At 46.5% G+C, this 20,142-nt stretch overlaps 1 protein-coding gene across 1 annotated transcript; it reads right to left on the minus strand.

Annotated features, from left to right (window-relative positions):
• Window positions 1-630: 630 nt before the first annotated feature.
• Window positions 631-13,216, minus strand: LOC308335962 (transmembrane protein 88-like; the record flags this gene model as incomplete). Its single annotated transcript, XM_080793190.1, has 3 exons — window positions 13,051-13,216; window positions 6,646-7,125; window positions 631-933 (listed from the first exon to the last, which is right to left on the minus strand). The coding sequence occupies exons 2-3, from the start codon at window positions 7,117-7,119 to the stop codon at window positions 631-633; spliced, it is 777 nt and encodes a 258-aa protein (XP_080649316.1). The 5' UTR covers window positions 7,120-7,125; window positions 13,051-13,216.
• Between the last annotated feature and the right edge of the window lie 6,926 nt (window positions 13,217-20,142).

The following is a 20,142-nucleotide window of genomic DNA, read 5'->3' on the forward strand; positions in this document are numbered from 1 at the left end:
GTGCTTTGTTTACACAATTGGGTGGTGCACAAACCCTCAAAACTATAGTCTTTGGCCTCATTCACAAAATTTCACGCCTAAGACACACTTGTGGCCCAGGCGGTGGCGTAACCGTCTGGGCACCCGACTGGTAATCCAGTCGCAGTGTGCCGCGGGTTCGACTCCCGAGCCCGACATGGCCTTTACTGCATGTCTTCCCCCATCTCTCTCCCGTGTCCCTTCAAAAAACCAATAAAAGGCGTAAGCCGCAAAAAAAAAAAATCTTTAAAGACACACTTGTGTCCTGTGTCTTCTCCCTTCTGTGTGTCATGGCCGCCTCAATGCATTTCCAATGGGAGTCACATGGTTTGATGACACAACCTTGTTGCATGGCTGTCTTCTGCCCTCCCCCCCATGCAACGAGGTTGTGTCGTCAAACCATGTGACTCCCATTGGAAATGCATTGCGGCGGCCATGAGTAGAAGAAGACACAGGACTACAAGTGTGAAGGAGGCCTTATAGGAAACGGTAGCAAAACAACGTTTGTGTTTACACAAACCCTCAAGGCATGGACCAAAAAAAAAAAAGGTTTGAGAACCACTGTGTCTATATCCCCCACCCCACCACACCCCACCCTACCGCCGGTCTCTCTCAAACCCAGACCTTGCCCTTGGTGACGCCGCTGTCGGCAGCCTCCCCGCCGCCGCCTCCTCCGCCGCAGCAGCCCGCACCGGCCGGGCCGCGGTGCCGCGCGGCGGGGAGGTTCTTGTAGACGGCGCGGCTGTAGGGGATGAAGCAGAGGCCCAGCTGCAGGTGGCGGGCCAGCCGGCAGTACGCGGCCAGCGCCAGCACCAGCAGAGGCGTGACCAGCAGGAAGCCCACCACCAGCAGAGCCACGCAGCCGCCGTCCGTCAGCAGGTCCGAGCAGAAGGGGGACGTCCCGTGCGGGCGCACCTGGAGGAGCAACGACATCAATCAATCAATCAATCAATCAGATTTATTGTCACTTACTTCCACAATATACACTGGGCATACAGGGGAGCAAAATACCGTTCTCCATGGCTCATGATGCTTCACATTTAAAAACAATAGACACATTAAAAAAGGTAAAAGGAGCAGACAACATTGGCAGGAGAAAGTGCTGATGCATTCAAAGTGCATGTGTTGTAAAGTGCTATTCATCTCTCAGGATGTTGGCCTTGGGGGGCAAAATCTGGCGAGTGTTCATAGTGTCCTGATGGTTTTGGGGAAAGAAACTGTTGGACAGCCTGCTGGTGCTTCCTCCTAGACTCTTGAAACTCCTTCCAGATGGCAGGAGTTCAACATGGGATAATCATTAGGCATGTAAGGCATTAGGCATGTAATATGAAAGCAGGGAATCATCATGGCTTCAAATTGACATATTGGTTGTTCAGTTTGACATGCTCTTGTATGGGAAGAGACTAGTGCCTGCATGTGCTATTATCTCATTTTGGATTTAAAAAAAAAAAGGTGTGAAAAGGTGGAGGCTGCACAATGACTGGCCTTCAGTCAAATCTGGTCACATACCGTATATTGTAAATCGATTTAAATCGATTCAAACACCGGACGATATATTTCTTTAGGGGGGGCTGGTGAATTATGGTGTGTGTGATATGAAATGTGATCTTTAATCATATTCCATCATCTTCAAGGGCCTTTGAATATTTTGAGTGGTGCAACCACTCCTATAGACAGCTATGTGTGTGTGCCCCTGTGTCCGAGCACGGAAATATATAGTGTTTGTTCACCACCAGTTGTCACTGTTACATAACACACAGACACACACAGGCCAGGGAGGAGGGCTTGTTGAACAGTACAGCACAACAACTCTCCATCATTTAGCTGGGGACCACCTGGAACCCCCCTCAAGGACCACTGGTGGACCCCGGACCAATGGTTGAGAACCGCTGGCTAAGATTGATGGTTGCAACAACACAGATGTCAGATTGGAATGGAGTGAAAGCCGGGGAGCGGGGGTCAGAGGGTGCAGGGCAGGGAGACGGACGAGAGATAAGACTCACTCAAACAAGTATGCCTGTGTTTCTTCTGACTCCGTCATATGGGGGGCCTACTTTTGTGGTTCCAGATGGTAAAAGGCAAACTTTTGCGGGAGTAAGAAAGTGCAAGGGTCGTCTTCGCTGTGATGGATGTGTATTTGGAATAAAACCCTGCATGCCTTAGATTCTTCAGTTGCCTGCTTGTTCTTTTTTTTTGCCTTTTTTTTATATCACATGAATCCTTGCATCCTTATTCTGTGAGCTTTCACATCATTGTTACTTACTCTTGTGTGTGTATGACCCTCATATTTTCATGAAAATGTGTCCGCGACATTGACATGCAGGGCTCCCCCAGCCAAACAAACCACTTGTTTGCAAACAACATTTTGTGCGTGTGCGCGTTATATGCATGTGTGTTTGTGTGGGTGTGTTGGGGGGGGGGGGGGGGGGGGCAATCAACGCTCCCCTGCACGGCACTGAAAACGCTCAACCATTCCTTTCTTTCTCAGCTTTCTTTCCCCCGCCCCCCGCACGCACGCACTCACACACACACACACACACACACACACACACACACACACACACACACACACACACACACACACACACACACACACACACACACACACACACACACACACCACCTTTTTCTTTTTAAACTTTAAAGAGGTCTTAATCCCCCTGTAAGCTGGTGTCACATGAGCTGTAATTGGTGCGAGGGGAGGAGGAGGGGACCACTGGGAACTGTGGTCTGTGAGGTCATTAGACAAGACGCTCAGTAGATAGGAGTGGATCTGTTCAGAGGCTGTGAACCAGAATGCCTTATTGGGAGGAGTTTGAGTTCTGTTTTTTTTGCTGATTAATTAGGTCAAGTTAGGTTGTGGTTGTGTGTGCGAGGTGTAACGTATGTGTGTGTGTGTGTGTGTGTGTGTGTGTGCGCGCGCATGTGCGTGTGTGTACGCACACGCACACCTGCGTGAGCGTGCAAGCGATTATGCCTTCAGCTACATAGCGCCATACTGTATGTAGCTTAAATGTTATCAGTTGAAACATACGGTATTTTGGCTGAACGTTTGAACAAAATAAGTTTCTTAGTTTAAGAAGAGTCTGCATGGGCAATTATGTTTTTTATGTTAGGTGTAAAACAAAAAAAAATAAAAAATAACAAAAGAGAGTCCCCCGCAAGACCGGAGCCAGGTCCTCCATCGCACCTATTGGCCGGCACCCAACCGTCACATGACCTCCCTGGTCATGTGACAACGGTCTGCCATCTCTGCACCGGGATTTCACCTGGTTTATTAATCCCACCGCCACGTGTCCTCTAAACACAGCTGATTTTGATTACAGAACTACTCCGTTTTTAATCTCATTCAAGATGACATCCAGACAGTGCAGTATTGCTCATTTTAAACGTAATCATCACGCTGAAATATATCTGAAAAATAACATGCTAGGTTAGAAATAATTAGCCACGCGCTTTGCTGCCCGTCTCTCTTTGACATGTAAACAAACAAACTAAGCGTGCATGCATCGCACCAGAGCATGTATAGTCCCATACCCTGAAGGGATGCGATGTTGGTTGAAAAACTCACAGCTTTCCGTTTCAGCGTGAAATTCCAAAATGAGAGCCATTGCACAGGCTCTTTAAGTAGAAATTCACTCATTAAACTGCATGCGCTCAGAAAAGGGTGTGACTGCACTGTTCCTATTTCAAATGTGCTGTTCCATGTGCCTCAGAACCATATGTCGTTTCTTCAGCCTATAAACACCAAGCTCTCTAGAAGGTTTTCAAGCTGCTGTGACGTCTGGATATGGACTCCTGTGACCTGTGGTCCTCTCCCCTCACACTTACCAGATTACAGACAGCTCACAGACCCTCCCAGCCAAACAAACGCCTGTCTGAAGCGCCATGCATGCTATACTATACTATTTGAAACGGCTGCGTTCAAGTTAGGTGACTTTCATAGAGAAATGCGGCGCGAGTGGGTTCTCTTATGTGTGTGTGTGCGTGCGTGCGTGTGTGTGCATGTTTTAAATGCCGCAAAATTTGATTTATGTGAGCATGAGTATGGTCCAGAATGGTCCATTTCACAGTCATAATAGGAAATTGGTTGATAATTTGTTCATCAGTTTAACCTTTCAGCTGGTACTTTCAATCACGTATATAATGCTGATGCACATCCAATGTAGCCTGGCTAATAAGCCAGACCGAATCAGCCGTTGGCAAAAATAAATTGCCAGTGTGATATGTGTGATATTAGTCTGGCTTATTAGCCAGGCTACATCCAATGGAGATACATGCGTAAATGTGCCTCAAAGTTGTACTTAATATATGTTGGTGTAAATATGGGCCCTTATATTGGCCCAAATGGACACCTGCATCTGAGTTATGTCTGAGAGTGAAATTGTACAGTGTTCACAGAGAACACAGATATAGTAGCAGGCTATCAAAGTATCTACAGTATAAGTGTCAAAATGGGTCCATGGCCTAATGCCTATATCAAACTGCCTGGGGGTTGAGAAACGGTGTAAATGATTCCGCACCACATTTTGATTTGAATCTTTTTATCAGTGTTATTTGGGTTCAATCATGAGTTAATGTGTTTTTATGCAGTGCTAAGTATCCACATAGTGCTGTTGCCCAATATTACCTCCTCCCACATGTCGGAGGGGGGGTGGGGGTGGGGGGGGTGATTTGAAAGTAGAAGCAGCGATGGCACCAAGCCTATATAACTGCCAGGAGATTGAAACCCATTCATTATGTTATACTTTAGCTATTGGAAAATAGCAGATACAAGCTCGTAGCGCGGCACCGAGATCTGTAGCTTGTAGATCTGCTATTTTTGAAAAATCATAAAAATGTGGCGCAAACCTTTGAATATATTCTTTCAAACTCAAATCTTTGCTTCTAGAAAGTCCCTGGAACAACATATTTGCAGATGGGGGTCGGCGGCCGATTACATATTTGGGGGTCCTTGATATAAAAAAATGTTTGCGCTGATATAGAAACATGGGTTTCTCAGGAAACTGTCAGGATTTAGAAGGCATTTGTATAAATCGTCCTCAGGTCTAAATGGGTTAAAAGCCCCGAATGAGGGGAATCATGCCCCCCCCCCCCCCCCCCCATGACAATACTCAAACAGTGCCAGTTAATCAGAATAAATCGGAGGTGCACGCATACGTTTAATAGAGTTCTGCCGAAAATGATGAATGATGTCATTCTTTATAGTTATCGTGTGTGTTTGTGCATGCGTGCGTGTCTATTTCTCATTGTAGGGGCACGTCGGAGGCTAAAATGCTGTGTTCATATGCATGGGCGCAGATACAAAGATCCATGCATTCATTTTCAATAAACGACGTGAAGCTATATAGCAAATCCGACGTTTGTATAGCTGCAAAAGATACAAAGATATCAATAAGTTGAACTGGGTTCAACTTCAGATATACAAAGCGAAAAATATGCTGTGAATCTTTGCATCTTTGTATCTTTTGCATTGTATCTTTGCATCGTTGCATATTGTACCTTTGCATCTTTGTACTGCATATTTGCATCTTTGTACTGTATCTTTGTATCTTTACAACTTTGCATCTTTGCATCTGCCCGTGTGAACGCCGCATTATACTGTATATAAGCCATGCATAGAGAGAGCCATGTCTGGGAGCCGGAATATGATGATATTACAGTCTGGCTAAATAAAAGCATCAACCACGCACCACCTGGAGACAGGGGAGTGTGTACTGTACCTCCCATATACCTCATACCATATATCTCATACCTCTGTACCTGGCTGTCAGCGCCCTGGTAAAGTCTAGAATATTAAAGAGCATGAATCTGGGAGTTGCTGCAAAAGTGCATATATGTAGGTATGCTGTATGTGCCTGACATCATCATTATACAAGGAAGTTATGCAGGCCTTGGTTCCCAAACATTTTCATGTCAAGGACCCCCACATTGACAGGAAGTTGTACATGGCCAAATGTGTGCATGTACAACTTCCTGGTCTCAACTGCGCATGTTTCTTTCCTTCCATGGAGCAACATGGTGTCGCCCATACGGTCTTCGTGTCTCGTCTTCTTTAGACAGTCCTTGTTTGTTGTTATGTGTTGTTTGCTCCCACCAGCGGTGGGCTCTGTTATTTATGTTCCCCATGGGGGGTTTTATTATCTATCTCCCTGCTCTTAATGTTTAATGATGGCGTTTAATTGTACCGAGCATGGAGAAAAATGTAGCAGAGCCGAAAGCCAAGATAAAATATATAATATTATGCACACTTGTATGCTCATTCTATAATAAATATTGGTTAAATGTATTTGTGAGTTATCTGACTGAAATATATAAATATTCAAAGATGTGTACACGTTCTCACTTTTCTTTTCTCCAAAAATAACAGATCTGCAAGGTCCTACATAGAATGGGACGAAGTGACGTGCTATGATATTGTAGATCTGCTATTTTGAACACACTTGAACTTCCATGCGCTGCCAAAAGAAGCTGTCTTTTGCGTAATTTCCTGGTTTTTAGACAGCTGGTGGATGACGCAAAAGACAGCTTCTTTTGTCCGCGCATGGAATCTCAGGTGTGCCCAGACCTTAGAATAATATACTCCAAGGCCCAGACCCATAGAGAGATGCTGCGCGTGATCCTTACCGTGGAGTGGCAGATGAAGCCGAACACCACCATGACGATGGCGGGCGTCAGGATGCTGCCGAACACCACGCCGGCCAGGCAGGCGTTGACTCCGGCGATCACCAGGTTCTGGGCCGTCACCAGCACCGAGCACGCCCAGCAGTCCAGCGAGCCGCGCAGCTCCAGCGGGGCCTCTCCGCCGCCGCCGCCGCCCCCGCCCCCGCTCTCGGCCGCCGAGTACGGGGGCGGCACCACCACGCGATGTGGTGGTGGTGCCGCCCCCTCGCTGCCGCCGCCACCCGCGGCCGTGGTGGAGGCCAGGGAGTTGGAGTGGTGCAGCTGGAGGTGGTGGTGGTTGTTGTGGTGGTCGATGGCGTGCTGCTGGTGTGGCTGGTGTTGGTGGGGGTGCGGGTGGGGGTGCGGCGGTCCGAGCTCCTCGGAGAGGTCCAGGGCCTGGTGGTGAGCCCCCCTCTCCAGAGTACCTGACATACTCATGGCGAACTGTATGGGAGAGAGCGAGAGAGAGAGAGAGAGAGAGAGAGAGAGAGAGAGAGAGAGAGAGAGAGAGAGAGAGAGAGAGATGTGGTCAAAATCAGGGGTCCTGGGTGTAAAAGTTTCAAAAGCTATACTGGGGAAAAACAAACTGAACACAATGTGATCCGTCTGAGTGGGCAAACATCAACATAAAACAACAATTAAAACTGCCATGCTCCTCCAGCAGTGCAGGTGGAAAGTAACGAAGTACATTTACTTAAGTCCATCCATCCATCCGTCTTCAACCGCTGTCATAACCCGGGCGGGTGGGCCATGACAAATTGAGGAGGACGCAGACTCACGCAGTAGCAGTGTTCAAAATAACAATTTATTTACAAAAGGTAACTAATGTTAACTTAATATAGAAAGAATGCTTACAGAATGTATGAGATGTGGAAGTCAGTAAGATCAGTGGTGTCAGTGTGGATGTGTGGTTCATATGGTGAAGGTGTGTGGTAGTGTGCAAATCAAACAAACAGAAGGGTGCCGTCATCTGGAGAGGGACACACAGCATTTCATAGAGGTTCCAGGAGCACTGGCCAGGTGCTCCTAATGCACCTATAATGAGGAGCCTCAAGTGGGCCGACGCCCACATGATCTGTGGGAGAAACACACACAGGGCAGCTACACCATATACACAGCATAGCTATGCCCTCCTGCAGGCCAGGCCAAGGGGCCGTAGTCGGGTCGCGGGAGCAACAGCTCCACCAGAGTGTTCCAGACTTCCCTCTCCAGAGCAACATTATAGTGACTTCCTCCTGGGGGATCCCGAGATGTTCTAAGGCCAGTGAATCGATGTGTTTCCTCCAACTGCGCCTCGGTCTGCCCCGGGGTCTCCTCCCTGCAGTGGGACATGCACCTCCCTATAGGGAGACGCCCTTGAGGCATCCTAACCAGATGCCCGAACCACCTAAGCTGGCTCCTTTCCAGGCGAAGAAGCAGCCACTCTACTCCGAGTCTCTCTCATGTGACTGAACTTCTCACCCTATCTCTGAGAGGGAGATGTCGAAGAAAACTCATTCCGGCCGCTTGTATTGGCAACCTTATTCTTTCGGTCATGCATGGTACAGCCCCACACTTTATGACCATAGGTGAAAGTAGGAACGAAGATTGCTCAAATTTGCTGTACTTTTACTTCTAATGCACTACATTTCAGAGACAAATATTGTACTTTTACTCCACACTACAATTTGACTTAGATTTTGATTATTTTTACAAAACATATACAGTATAGCCACTTCAATCAGCATTTCGGCAATTTGAAAATAGCCGATCTACAAGCTCACAATGCGTTGGGATGCGACGCATTGTGAGCTTGTAGATCTGCTATTCAAAAAGTACACATTTGAAAAGAGACATTCTGCATAACGAGTACTTTCTACTGTTGGAGAGTGCATTTTGATACCAATACTTTTCAACCTTTACTCAAGTAAATGTTGAATTCCGGACTTTTACTTGCAACGGAGTAGTTCTACATTGCAGTATTGATACTTTTACTTTAAGTAAAACAATTGAGTACTTTTTCCACCGCTCTCTGTCAGAGCTGAGCAGTGGCCGAGCCTATAGCAATAACAATAGCCTGCACCAATAAGGAGCAGCGATCAGTGTTGTTTTTGGCAGAAATTTTTGATTTTAGTTTGAGTCACTTAAATAGTTTTAATTTAGTTTTAATCACATAGTCACCTGGAATGTCTTAGTTATAGTCTAGTTTCAGTCGACTAAATGTCACAAGATTTAAAAAATCTACAGTTGATTTAGCGTTGCAGTGCGTTGTGGGCTTGAAAATCTGCTATTTTCAGCATGCAACTAATTGTAAAAATGACTTATAGTGGCTCTCTTGTCCACTATAGTCCCTTCCTAACCTTTTAGTGTAGTTTTTATTTGTTGACGAAATTGTCCGAATATTTAGTCTTATAGTTTTAGTCATTCATTTAGTTTCCATTTAGTTTTCGTCAGTGGAAAAAGATAGTCTCCGGAAATTTTTCGTCTTTTTAGTTTTAGTCGACAAAATCAACACTGGCAGCAATCAGGCTGTGTCCGTCCAGCTGCGTTCAAAGGCCTCAGCGCCGGTGGCGGCGGGTTCAGGAGAAGGTTATACGATATCTTATCTACACGGACAGGAAAGACTGTGATGCCCGTCTATAAGATATGATGCTTATCTTGTTATCTGAGAGCTGATTGGCCATGGGGGGGAAAGGGCCTCCCTAATTTCCGTGTTGAGTGTGGTGTGATCAAGCGCTATAGCAGTAGAGATGACGATGGAATCAAAGTGTGTTTGTGCGTGTGTGATATGGGTGTAGCCTGCACGTGTGCGTGTGTGTGTGTGTGTGTGTGTGTGTGTGTGTGTGTGTGTGTGTGTGTGTGTGTGTGTGTGTTTGTTTATGCTTGCGGGGTGGGGGTTGGGGGGGAGAATGTGGTGCACGAGAGGGTGCAGAAAACAGAAGGTTCCACCCTGCCCGTGGCTGCTATTATCTGTCATCAATAAGTCGTATACGCTGACAAATGTGTCCGTGGGATATAGTCCTTGTCCTTGTCCGTGGCAAATGTTAGATTTAGTGTAGCTCTCGGTGGTTAACACTGCAGGCTGGATATAGTCGAAACGTTTGTCCTGTGACGTAGAGAATAAACATTCTGAAAGTGTATTCTTGGTGTGTGCGCGACCTCTTCACCTATTCTACAAGATTGAGTGTATAGCTATCATGTTCTTATTCCGAACGCACGGTTATTTATCCTTTTATTTGTCTCTGGCACCACTGGCAACACTTTTTGTCCACTGGGGAGGCACTGGGGAGGCACTGGGGGACACACTGGGGAGGCACTGGGGGACACACTGGGGAGGCACTGGGGAGGCACTGGGGAGGCACTGGGGGGGGACACTGGGGAGGCACTGGGGGGACACTGGGGAGGCACTGGGGACAGTGCAGGGAGGCGCCCCAAGCGGCTGCTTCCTCTGCCTGTAGGAAGGGCCGGGCCTGGTGACAAGTAAGGCAAAGGCTGGCATCCCTGCATGGTGATCAAATAGCGATAATAACCAATCTGCAAGCCCACTAGATGTCACATAGCGAGCATGTACATCAGCTATTCTCGCTATTTGTCGCACAACAAAGTATACGTTTAAGTATACGTAAAGTATATGTGGTCAAATGCATTACATGCTACAATCTCTCTCTTCCACAATACCGCGTCGGACACGCCAGATGCATGGAGATGTTATGTCATCACAATTTCCTTCAGGGAAATGGTCACCACGTAAATTCTGGCTGTGTTTTCCTGCGCTGAAGTAGCATCGAATATACACTCAATATTATACGACAGCTTGTCACTGGTACGCAGCTGTACAGGATATCGTCTCTGTCGGGTGGAAACCTAATATGTCCAGAACTTTTTTGTTACTTTTCAGGATTCAAATTTGAAAAGTATAGTGCAGATATCTGCAAGCGCGAAGCGTGTCGCTTCATGCCATGCATTTCGAGCTTGCTTATCTGCTATACTTTTATCATTTTACGTGGTGCTTTAGTGTGATCACCTATAGGACGTTAATTTAAAAAAAAGAACATAAAAATGATAATAATATAATGGAAATAAGAGGTTTCTGCACGACTATATAACGACAATATGTTTCCTTCCCCGGGGCCGGGGGGGGGTCCAGATGTGGCCCTGGCCCCGCCAGCACCGGGACATCTCTGAACAATAGACCCGGGTCAGGTGCCAGAGATGACACAGAAAGGCCCCACTCAGCAACACGTGTCACAGTGTGACTCTAGGCCTGTTATAGTGGAGGAGCTTATAGAGGGATATTTCGCACTAAAGTGCCACATTTTGCACAGATGTAAACCCAGGACATGCTCTAATGAATTAGCTAGCTAAACCTTCCGGGTCACAGCGGGCCAAATCCATATGGCCACCATTAACAACCTAGCTGTAGTGTACACAGACGGACACACACATACACAGGGACGGACACACGCGCGGACGGACACACGGACGGAGCGCAAAACATACTCTCTCCCCATGCCTTCGGCCTGGTGGAGACAATAATAGGCCTTGATTATGAAAAGGGTTGAAAAGCACTGCTGTAAACGTCTTCTTGGCCTGAATGGACATGACATAACTCTTTCTTTATCTCAGTGGCACGTCAGTCAAACAAGCAGACATGCAGTCCCGCTAGAGCAGTGCAGATTCCCAAACTTTTTCAGCCCTTGTCTCAAAAGAGAGATTAGGTGTTGACCCGGGCCGGGGGCGGTCCCACACTATAGCAGATCTACAAGTTCACGAAAAATAGATAAATAAAATGCCATAAAAAAGCATAGAACCAGAGCAAGTTTCAGCTCTTCTTCGTTCCATCAGGCTGACATCCTAACCAGAGTAATCTAGTAAGAGAGTGGCGACACGCTTTGATCTCGCTGCAAAGCGGGTGCCTGTGGGCTATAGTTCCAAACATTGGACCTATATCCCATTGCGATAGAATGAGCACTTCCGCATTCCATTGTTACAAGGGGAGTCAACGCTATAGTGTCGCTACTCTCTTACTATAGATTACTCTGATCCTAACTATAGCCTCCTGCCAAATCAGCTCTGTAAACACCATGGCTGCCAGAACTGACCCCCTCTGCATGCAAGCACCGGTTCCTGCCAATGCAACCCATTATGTCTCTCTGCCAAGTTATTACAAGATACAAAACTGCTCCCCTGTGGTGAGTGACGAGTGTATATAATAAAATGCTCTCGTTTATTTATTTGTCAAGTAAAACACGGCAATCACAAACTGACACAGCATGAATAGATAAAAGTGAAATTGCAAGGAGGGGGCCAAGACAGTTACAGACCCCTGGGGGACCCAGAAATCAGCTAAGGATAAATGCAATTTGACTTTTATCTTGACAAATAAATTAGCAAGAGCACGCACACATGATGCAACGATGCACGCACGCACACACACGCACACACACACACACACACACACACACACACACACACACACACACACACACACACACACACATGTGCATACTATATTGAGCGCTGTGTCGGCGGAAGACATTTATTTCAGATACTGTCTGTCGCCTGAGTGCCGTTTTACGGTCCGCATCTCTCTCCCATTGTGTTGTTTTGAAGTGCTGTTTCTTAGGTGGAAGGTCACAGGCCTACGTGCACGCGCCTGTGTGTGTGTGTGTGTGTGTGTGTGTAAAAATGACTCATTGTGCCCCTTCGTGCTGAAAATACATCGGTCCGTTCCGCCCTAGCCTCCACTAACTGTTCTTGTTATTCTCCGAATTGCATTGACTGAATAACACATGGCGTCACACTCTTTGTCTGTCCCAAACCTGGACATTCGTGCATGCATGCGTAGTATTTGTACCGCAAGCATAATGTGGATACAACAATGGTCACACAGTCATTACTACAACTTTACTATCTTACGTCATGTTATATAGTCTATAATCAGGGAGTCCCGCAACAGTTATTAATATGTTTCTACAGTGCCTCTATTGTTATACTATTCTATTGTCTTGAGAACAAGGGAGCTGCATTAATTGGGCAGGTCTTGTATGCCTCATACGTCTTCTTCTCTATTTTCCACGCGGGGACCAATCTTATACACTCTCAAAAGATTAACCACACAACCCTCACATCCCTATACTCATGGTACTGGACATGGTGTAAAAGGAAAGAGTAGAGACTGGCGAAAATAGAGACAAAAAAGTCAAACAAATTGAAGCAGTATATACCATATAGGGCTATAGGCCTTAAGTTGTAGTGCAAAGACTCTCTGACTTTCAACCATGTTGCATTGAAAGCTCATGCAGCAGCCTAATATGAATGCTATGGTACAGCCTAAACATGTAAATTGAATGCATCTGAAGTTATGCAGCTGCACATGTCTTTACTCACATTGTGGTGTGGGGCCCAGGCGCTATCTTGCTGTTCCCCCTCCAGATTGGCCGTTGCTTTCCTTTAATCTCTCTCCCTCTCTCTCTCTCTCTCTCCTAAAGTTGCAAGCCGGGCAGCTTGTGTCAGACTAGGTTTTTGTCAAAGTGGATGAGTGAAAGTGGAGGATTTCTCCCCCCACCACCCCCTAAAAAACACCCCCAATCTTTAATTCTTTCTTGGTTTTGTTGGCCAGCTCTCTCTCTCTGCACTCTTCTTCCTGGTGTTCGTCCTCATGCCGTGCTGGGAGGGAGGAGGGGGGGTGAGGTGTCAGCGTGGGGCGGGTGGGCGGGCGTGCGGCGTGCGGTGGGTTCTGAGGGGTTCCTTTGCCACTGACTTATCTGTTATAGCGATGGAATGTCGCTGCCGGTATGTCCTGCAGCTCTCCTCTCCCGCTCTCTCTCTCTCCCCCGCGGGGTGTTGTTGTCGGCCTGTGAACTGATGGGAGTCCCCCTGCATATGCAGCGTGTCAGGCAAGGCCACAGGCTTTCTCTCCAAGCCGCTGGTGGTGGTGGTGTGAGGGCGATACGACGCCGCCTCTAAGTTATAAAGCAGCCCAGAACGCAACTCGAGTCTCATCAGCCTCTGCTGTTTCTCTTTGGAGGTATATACCCATTCCTTCTGTCACCCCCCCTCCGTTTGATGTAGAGGGGGGGGGTCGGTTTATTCCCCTCTCTCCACTCCCACTTTACACTTCTTTCGACCCCTCCTGCTCATGCTCCTCCTCCCCCCCCATAACTTTCCCTAGAGCAGACCCACGCCATCCCCTCCCCAACGAGGCCCACATGCAGTCAGAACATGCTGCTCCCCCTCCTCAACACCCCTCCCATGTTCAGGGGGAGGCTGCAGGGTGTCTGTTGGGGGCTGGCTGGCTGGCTGCATGGCATGAGGCAGCAGCAGCAATGCCTGATAACAAACTTGAGGTTCAGAAAAATAAATGCACACGGACGTGGGGCGGGGGGGGGGGTCGCGTATCGAGGCAGACGAAAATTTATTGTGTTTATTTTAGGTTTACAGAATAGGGAGCAATGCAGCGGGACCTGTCGTTTGTCGGGGACCACGTTAGGGCCGCTGGACTTGGACATGAAATAAGATAAACCAAACAATTTCCATGAAAAAAAGGGAAAATATCAGGTCTATATACGAGCTAACAAAGTGGCGAGAAGCGACGTGTTGTGAGTTTGTAGATCGTTCGCTACGGGTCCCGGGGGGAAACTTCTAATTTCTCAAGTTTTGGAACCACTGCTGTATGAGGCTATACTCAGTGTGTTCTACCATGTTGTTTGGCATGGCTCTCTCTCCACCAATCGGTCTGTTGCGGGCTGGGTCTTGGCTGGGGGTTACATTACACCAGCAGGGCGATATGGAGCTGTCTGTGTGGAGGCCTGTACACACAGGGCGATATGGAGCTGTCTGTGTGGAGGCCTATGTACACACAGGGCGATATGGAGCTGTCTGTGTGGAGGCCTGTACACACAGATATCGAACCACCAGCCACATGTCTGCGAGGAGCGAATAATTTCTTGCATGTTTAGTATTTGATTAATCACTGAAACCGTTTTTAATCCTCGTGTCATTTAAAAAAAATGTTTTTGTTTATGGGAAACAAAAAGGCTTTAAAAAGAAAACCGGGACATCAAAGTATAATTTGTGCAATCAGTGTAATCATAGTGATTCAGTATACTGACTTTCATTGTCGTTCTGCATATTCTGTGGTTTTGCCATATACAAAGAGTCAAATGTGAAAGAACTGGAACATGTGAATTGATGACAGAAGCAAAATATATGCCTATTGGATGCCTGTAATGTCAATACAATCACAATTTTTATAATTCATCTTACGATGGTATCATGCGGAAATAGCCGATCATCAAACTCACAACGAGCTGTGATGTGAATGCTTTATTTTTTTTATAATTTCTTGAATGGCCAAAATGGGGAGTCCAGGTTGAAAGCGATTATTACCACATGAACCCTATAGTGATCCTTTTCTGGGCATTAGGTCATCATTAGGCAAACATTTTGTCGAAAGTGGGTGAACACAAAAATAACAGACCTGGTTCCAACGCATTGTGAGCTTATATAGATCGGGGGAAAAGAGCGTGGTCCAAGTTTAGACCTCTCGTTGGAGGGTTCGATTTCCGCTGGGGACGCTGTGGGCGCTGGGGGCGTGCTGGCGTGCTCTCTCCTCCACGTCATCAGTGCCCATACCCGTGGCGGGGCTGGCAAAAGGGCCTTTCTGTGTGGAGTTTGCATGTTCTCCCCGTGTATAGTAGGGTAGGTAGTAGGTACCCTCACAAAAAACATGCAGTAATCCTGGTCTCTAAACTACCCCCCCAGCCGGGGTGCCTTAATATGGAGGGGAAAGTAACTGGTCGAAATAACGTGTTCCTTCCATGCTCGGGGGAAACTCCACCGTGAGGTGAAAAGAAGCAGCTTGGACTCCTCACTCATAGAAGGAAGCATGAGGTCAGTCCGCCCAGGATTACATCAGATAATTGACACTGGGTGAAAAAAATGGGTTGCAAAATCGTGGGGATAAAATGTAGAAAAAAACAAAACAAAGTATAGGGTTCAAGTGGTTAACATTGACATATATAGGAATTATATATACCAGTGTTGATTTTGACAGCACATTTTGATTTTATAGTTTAATCATGGTCTTTTGAATAAAACTTACTTTAGTCACATTTTAGTCATCTGAAATGTCTTAGTGTTAGTCTAGTTTTAGTCAAGTAAATACCATAAGATTTAAAAAAAAAAAAGTATTTTGATGCTGTCATATTGCTGATTTTACACATGCTGAGAATAGCCGATCTACAAGCTCAAATGACTTGTCTTTTACTTATAGTGGATCTCTTGTCCACTATAGTCCCTTCCTGACATGTTTGTCTAGTTTTTATTTGTTGACAAAATTGTCAATATATTTAGTCTTAGTTTCATCGTAGCTTTTAGTTTTCATTTAGTTTCCATTACTAGTTTTCGCCAGTGAAAAAAGGTAGTCGAAGAACATTTTTTTGTCATAGTCGACATTGATACGTACATTTCTATTGTATGGCGTCATTTGGAGAGAGTCTGTGGAGCACACGGCCACGAGATAAGGAATGTTCCTTTTAGCACGGGGATGGGTTGCTTCAGCAGAGGAGAGAGGTCGCGACCCCCAGGCGGCGAGCTCAGACGAACCGCAGAGGGGCTTGACATTGTTTACGTTGCGGAAGGGACGTGACCGCTGATGAAAGAAACTATACTCGCGTGTTTTACTGCAATGTAATGTAGATAATACACTCTGTAACAAGTCCCCTATATTCAACATGTACTTGAGGAAAAGTATTTGTAATAGTAATAGTAATAGTAAATGCTATCTGCATAAGACTATAGAGTACTATAGATGACTATAGTGCCAAAAGTGAAAGTACTCATTGTGCAGAATGTCCCATTCACGAGTTCAAAATGTAGCCTATATATTATATAAATTATATATACACACATTGGTGGAAAAGTACTCATTTGTACTCAAAAAGTTTGTCTCTGAAATGTAGTGCATGCTCTTACTGTAGTTACTGGACGTGGTGGCAGATGAGGTCAATCCTCAAGCCGCTCGCGTGCGATCGAGTGACGTACTCCACAGTTTGATATCACCGAAATCTCATACAGTATGTAAGCAACGGAGGAGGATAAAGTATTAGATCAATGACGAGGTGGAGCTGCAGGGGTCGGGGTGGAGGTGGGAGGGTGGATTGGCATAGCGAGATGATAAAGGGGGCAGATCAGAGCGCGTAGGCTCTGCAATTACTCTTGTCTGATCCATGATTTTACACCCTCTTTCCTCTGCTTTGAGCTGTGGGCATGTGTTTATTTAATCATCCCAGAGTTCCCTCAGCTGTGTTAACGTTGGCTGGCGTTCAGGGCTGGACTGTGCCACAGGACGTACCGGGCATATTCCCGGTGGGCCGTGACCGTAGGGGGCCGCCCGCCATGATTTAAAAAAAGAAGGCAGACAGGCAGGCCACCAGGAAAGGTCCGGGCGTGCTGCCATTCTGCCAGTGCCATCAGGATCATTTCAATGTACCTGTATCAGTGAGTGACAAATAAACCCTCTACAAAGGGTTGTGTAGTTGTCTGTCGGTTTGTATCATTCATGTTGTTCTGTCAAAGTGGTGGTATTAGGGCCTTGTTTGTTTGTGTGTGCCTCGACGGAGCGGGCGGTATATAGTTTCTGCTATCTGTGCGCTGGTTGTGGTGGGCCGGTCTGGGCCAAATTCACACGAAAATGACCGGGCCGAATTTTTGTCCAATTCCAGCCCTGCTTGGCGTTCTTCCTGTGGGTATAGAGCAGTGGTGGGCAACTTTGACGACGGAGAGGGCCTCACTCCAGAGGGCCACATTGCATATACTCGTCGTAGTGTAAAAATAGCCGATGTGCAACTTGTAGATCAGATATTTTTACTATAATATGTATCCCAAGGTCATCAGTGTTTCGGGTCTCGCAACATCATACCCCTCACTCCTCAGGTGACCCAGCCGGGGTAATCAAGTCCCGACTTCGGTCCCAGTGGCTATATCCTCAATCAGTCCACCAAGGCCACACAGTCCGCCGCTCCCGAACTACTCTGCCGGGACTGGGAAGTTTGGCACGTGGAGGGACTAGGCTCTGTGGGTTGACTCCTATCCGGGCCCCTCCTACGTCTCACCAGGTCCTGTCACGATCTGGTGGTGGTGGTGGTGATCCCAAATGCAGGACAGCCAGGCAGGAGTAGTGATCAATACCCATGGTTGTTGGGTATTTTAGGTGAACAGAACAGAAATCACAAATGCAGAGTGACACTAACAACAATGAACCGACAAGGACTGACTGCAGGGGAACAAGACTAATATACACTGGAGGGCTGATTACACATGAGAAACACATGGGGAAGACATGAACATAGAACCCAAACAACTAGAACAAGAACATAGACATGCAACAGCTAGATAAACAGAACATATAGAATCAAAACAAGTAGAACATAACATAGAAAAAGAACATCTAGATGAGACCGTGACAGTCCGTGTATACCAGTCTCGATCATTTTTTTAGTGAGGGTACCTACTACTGTACCTAGTACCCTAGGGGGACACGGGGACAACATGCAACCTCTACACAGAAAGGCCCTTTCGCCAACCCCACCTATGTGCTATGTTTTTTTCAAATTTCTAAATAAAACACAACACGTTGCATTGCGAGCTTGTAGATTGGCTATTTTCAAATAGTAAAAGAATATAACTGGGTTTAAATCGTTCCATATTTTGCTAGGGACCCTATGGAACCCCCCCACCCCCCACCCTCCCTGCCTGGATCCCCCCATTGAGAAATTGAGAGCCACCTATGTAAACATTATGTCAGAGGCGGGACAGGCAGAGTGACTGGACATTGGCAGGTCACCATTTCCTGGGGTCAACACGGGGGTCTGCATGCATGCGGGGCCAGCCGAGGGATCGATTGCATGACAGACCTGCGGAAATCCTGCCCCCTGTGCATGTCCTCACAGGAAGACCCCCGCTCCGCAACCCCTCCATCCAACCCAGTCAGGTGCAGACAACAACTATCAACTCCACAAAAACTTTGTACATATACTGTAAGTTACACGTTACGTTGTAGCCTACAGTGAGCACATTGCATGAGCTTGTATAGTCGTAGATTGGCTAAATATTTTGAATTTGAAAAGAATGGATGTGTGGAATGAAGCGAAATGGATGCTTTTGCCACTGAGTGTTTACTTTTGGTACTTTTAAGTATATTGTGATGCCAATACTTTTGTTCTTTAGTATACAGAACTTTTACTTTCACCAGCGTATTTCTACATTGTGGTCTACTTTTACTTAAAGTAAAATTAAATTAAAAGTACTTCTCACACCACCGATAACAAGGTTGTTCCCACAGCAAAGACACACTGACCTCATCATCCAACACCAACACATGGTAGAGCAATGATGACTGATGGGAAGGCCTTTGAAGTTACGCTGTGTTACAGGACGTGGAAATCACAGATAAGGCCTTATCCATCCATTCCGTCTTTATGAAAATGTTCCCTAGGGAGCTTGTGTGAACTGGACCAGCTCCAGCGAGAATGCGACACCGCCATTCCGAATCAGGTGCCTTTGTCACTATATAAAACCACGGCACACACAATATATACACCTGCGTGTGCGTGCGCACCGCTTTTTCCACTTTGGTGGGAGTGGGAGTTAACCCCATTCAGGACGGGAACCCCTTTTGGTGTTTTAAAGTCACTTCTTTTTTTGTTTTGTTGCAGTTCTATAGTTCTACTATAGAGTGTGCTGACCATATAAGGAGTTCCTCCATATCCCCAGTTAACCCCTGGGGTCAAAAAAAGCCTTTGGCTAGGTGGCCCAGCCTTCATCCAACAACAACACTGATGGATGGATGCATGGATGCATGGATGCATGCATGGATGGATGCATGGATGGATGCATGGATGGATGGTGACTAAATGTGTGTCAGTGTTATGAGGATGAGAGACCACACATCCTCTGTGTGACCTACTGAACGACAGGATTACACACACACACACACACACACACACACACACACACACACACACACACACACACACACACACACACACACACACACACACACACACACACACACACACACACACACACATGCCCATTGGTGTCTTGACTCTTGAGGCTTGGACACACAAGAGTGTTTGCATGTCATTGCCCATTGTGTCCACCAGAGGGTGGTGAAGCTCACTGAATCTGAAAGGCAATGAGCCAAGAGGCTCATCAGATATTTTCCATGTGTTCCTATTGGTTTTTAGTTAGAGTTTTACTTTACACTTGTGTACCTTTATTTTGTCGTATTGTTTTGTGCCTTCCTCCTGTCTGCCCCTGTAGTTCTATACCTGCCTTTTCTAACCTTGTCATTAGTCTTTGTTTTCCACCTAGCTGTTCCAAACCGTGTTGATTTCTCAGTTGTTCACCTGTGTTATATGCCCTTGTGTTTTCAGTTCCTTGTTCGTTCGTAACATTCCAAGTTCCTACTGTTTT

The sequence above is a fragment of the Protomyctophum bolini genome (assembly GCF_963924005.1).
Source record: "Protomyctophum bolini genome assembly, chromosome: 21".
In the NCBI taxonomy this organism is placed as follows: domain Eukaryota; kingdom Metazoa; phylum Chordata; class Actinopteri; order Myctophiformes; family Myctophidae; genus Protomyctophum; species Protomyctophum bolini.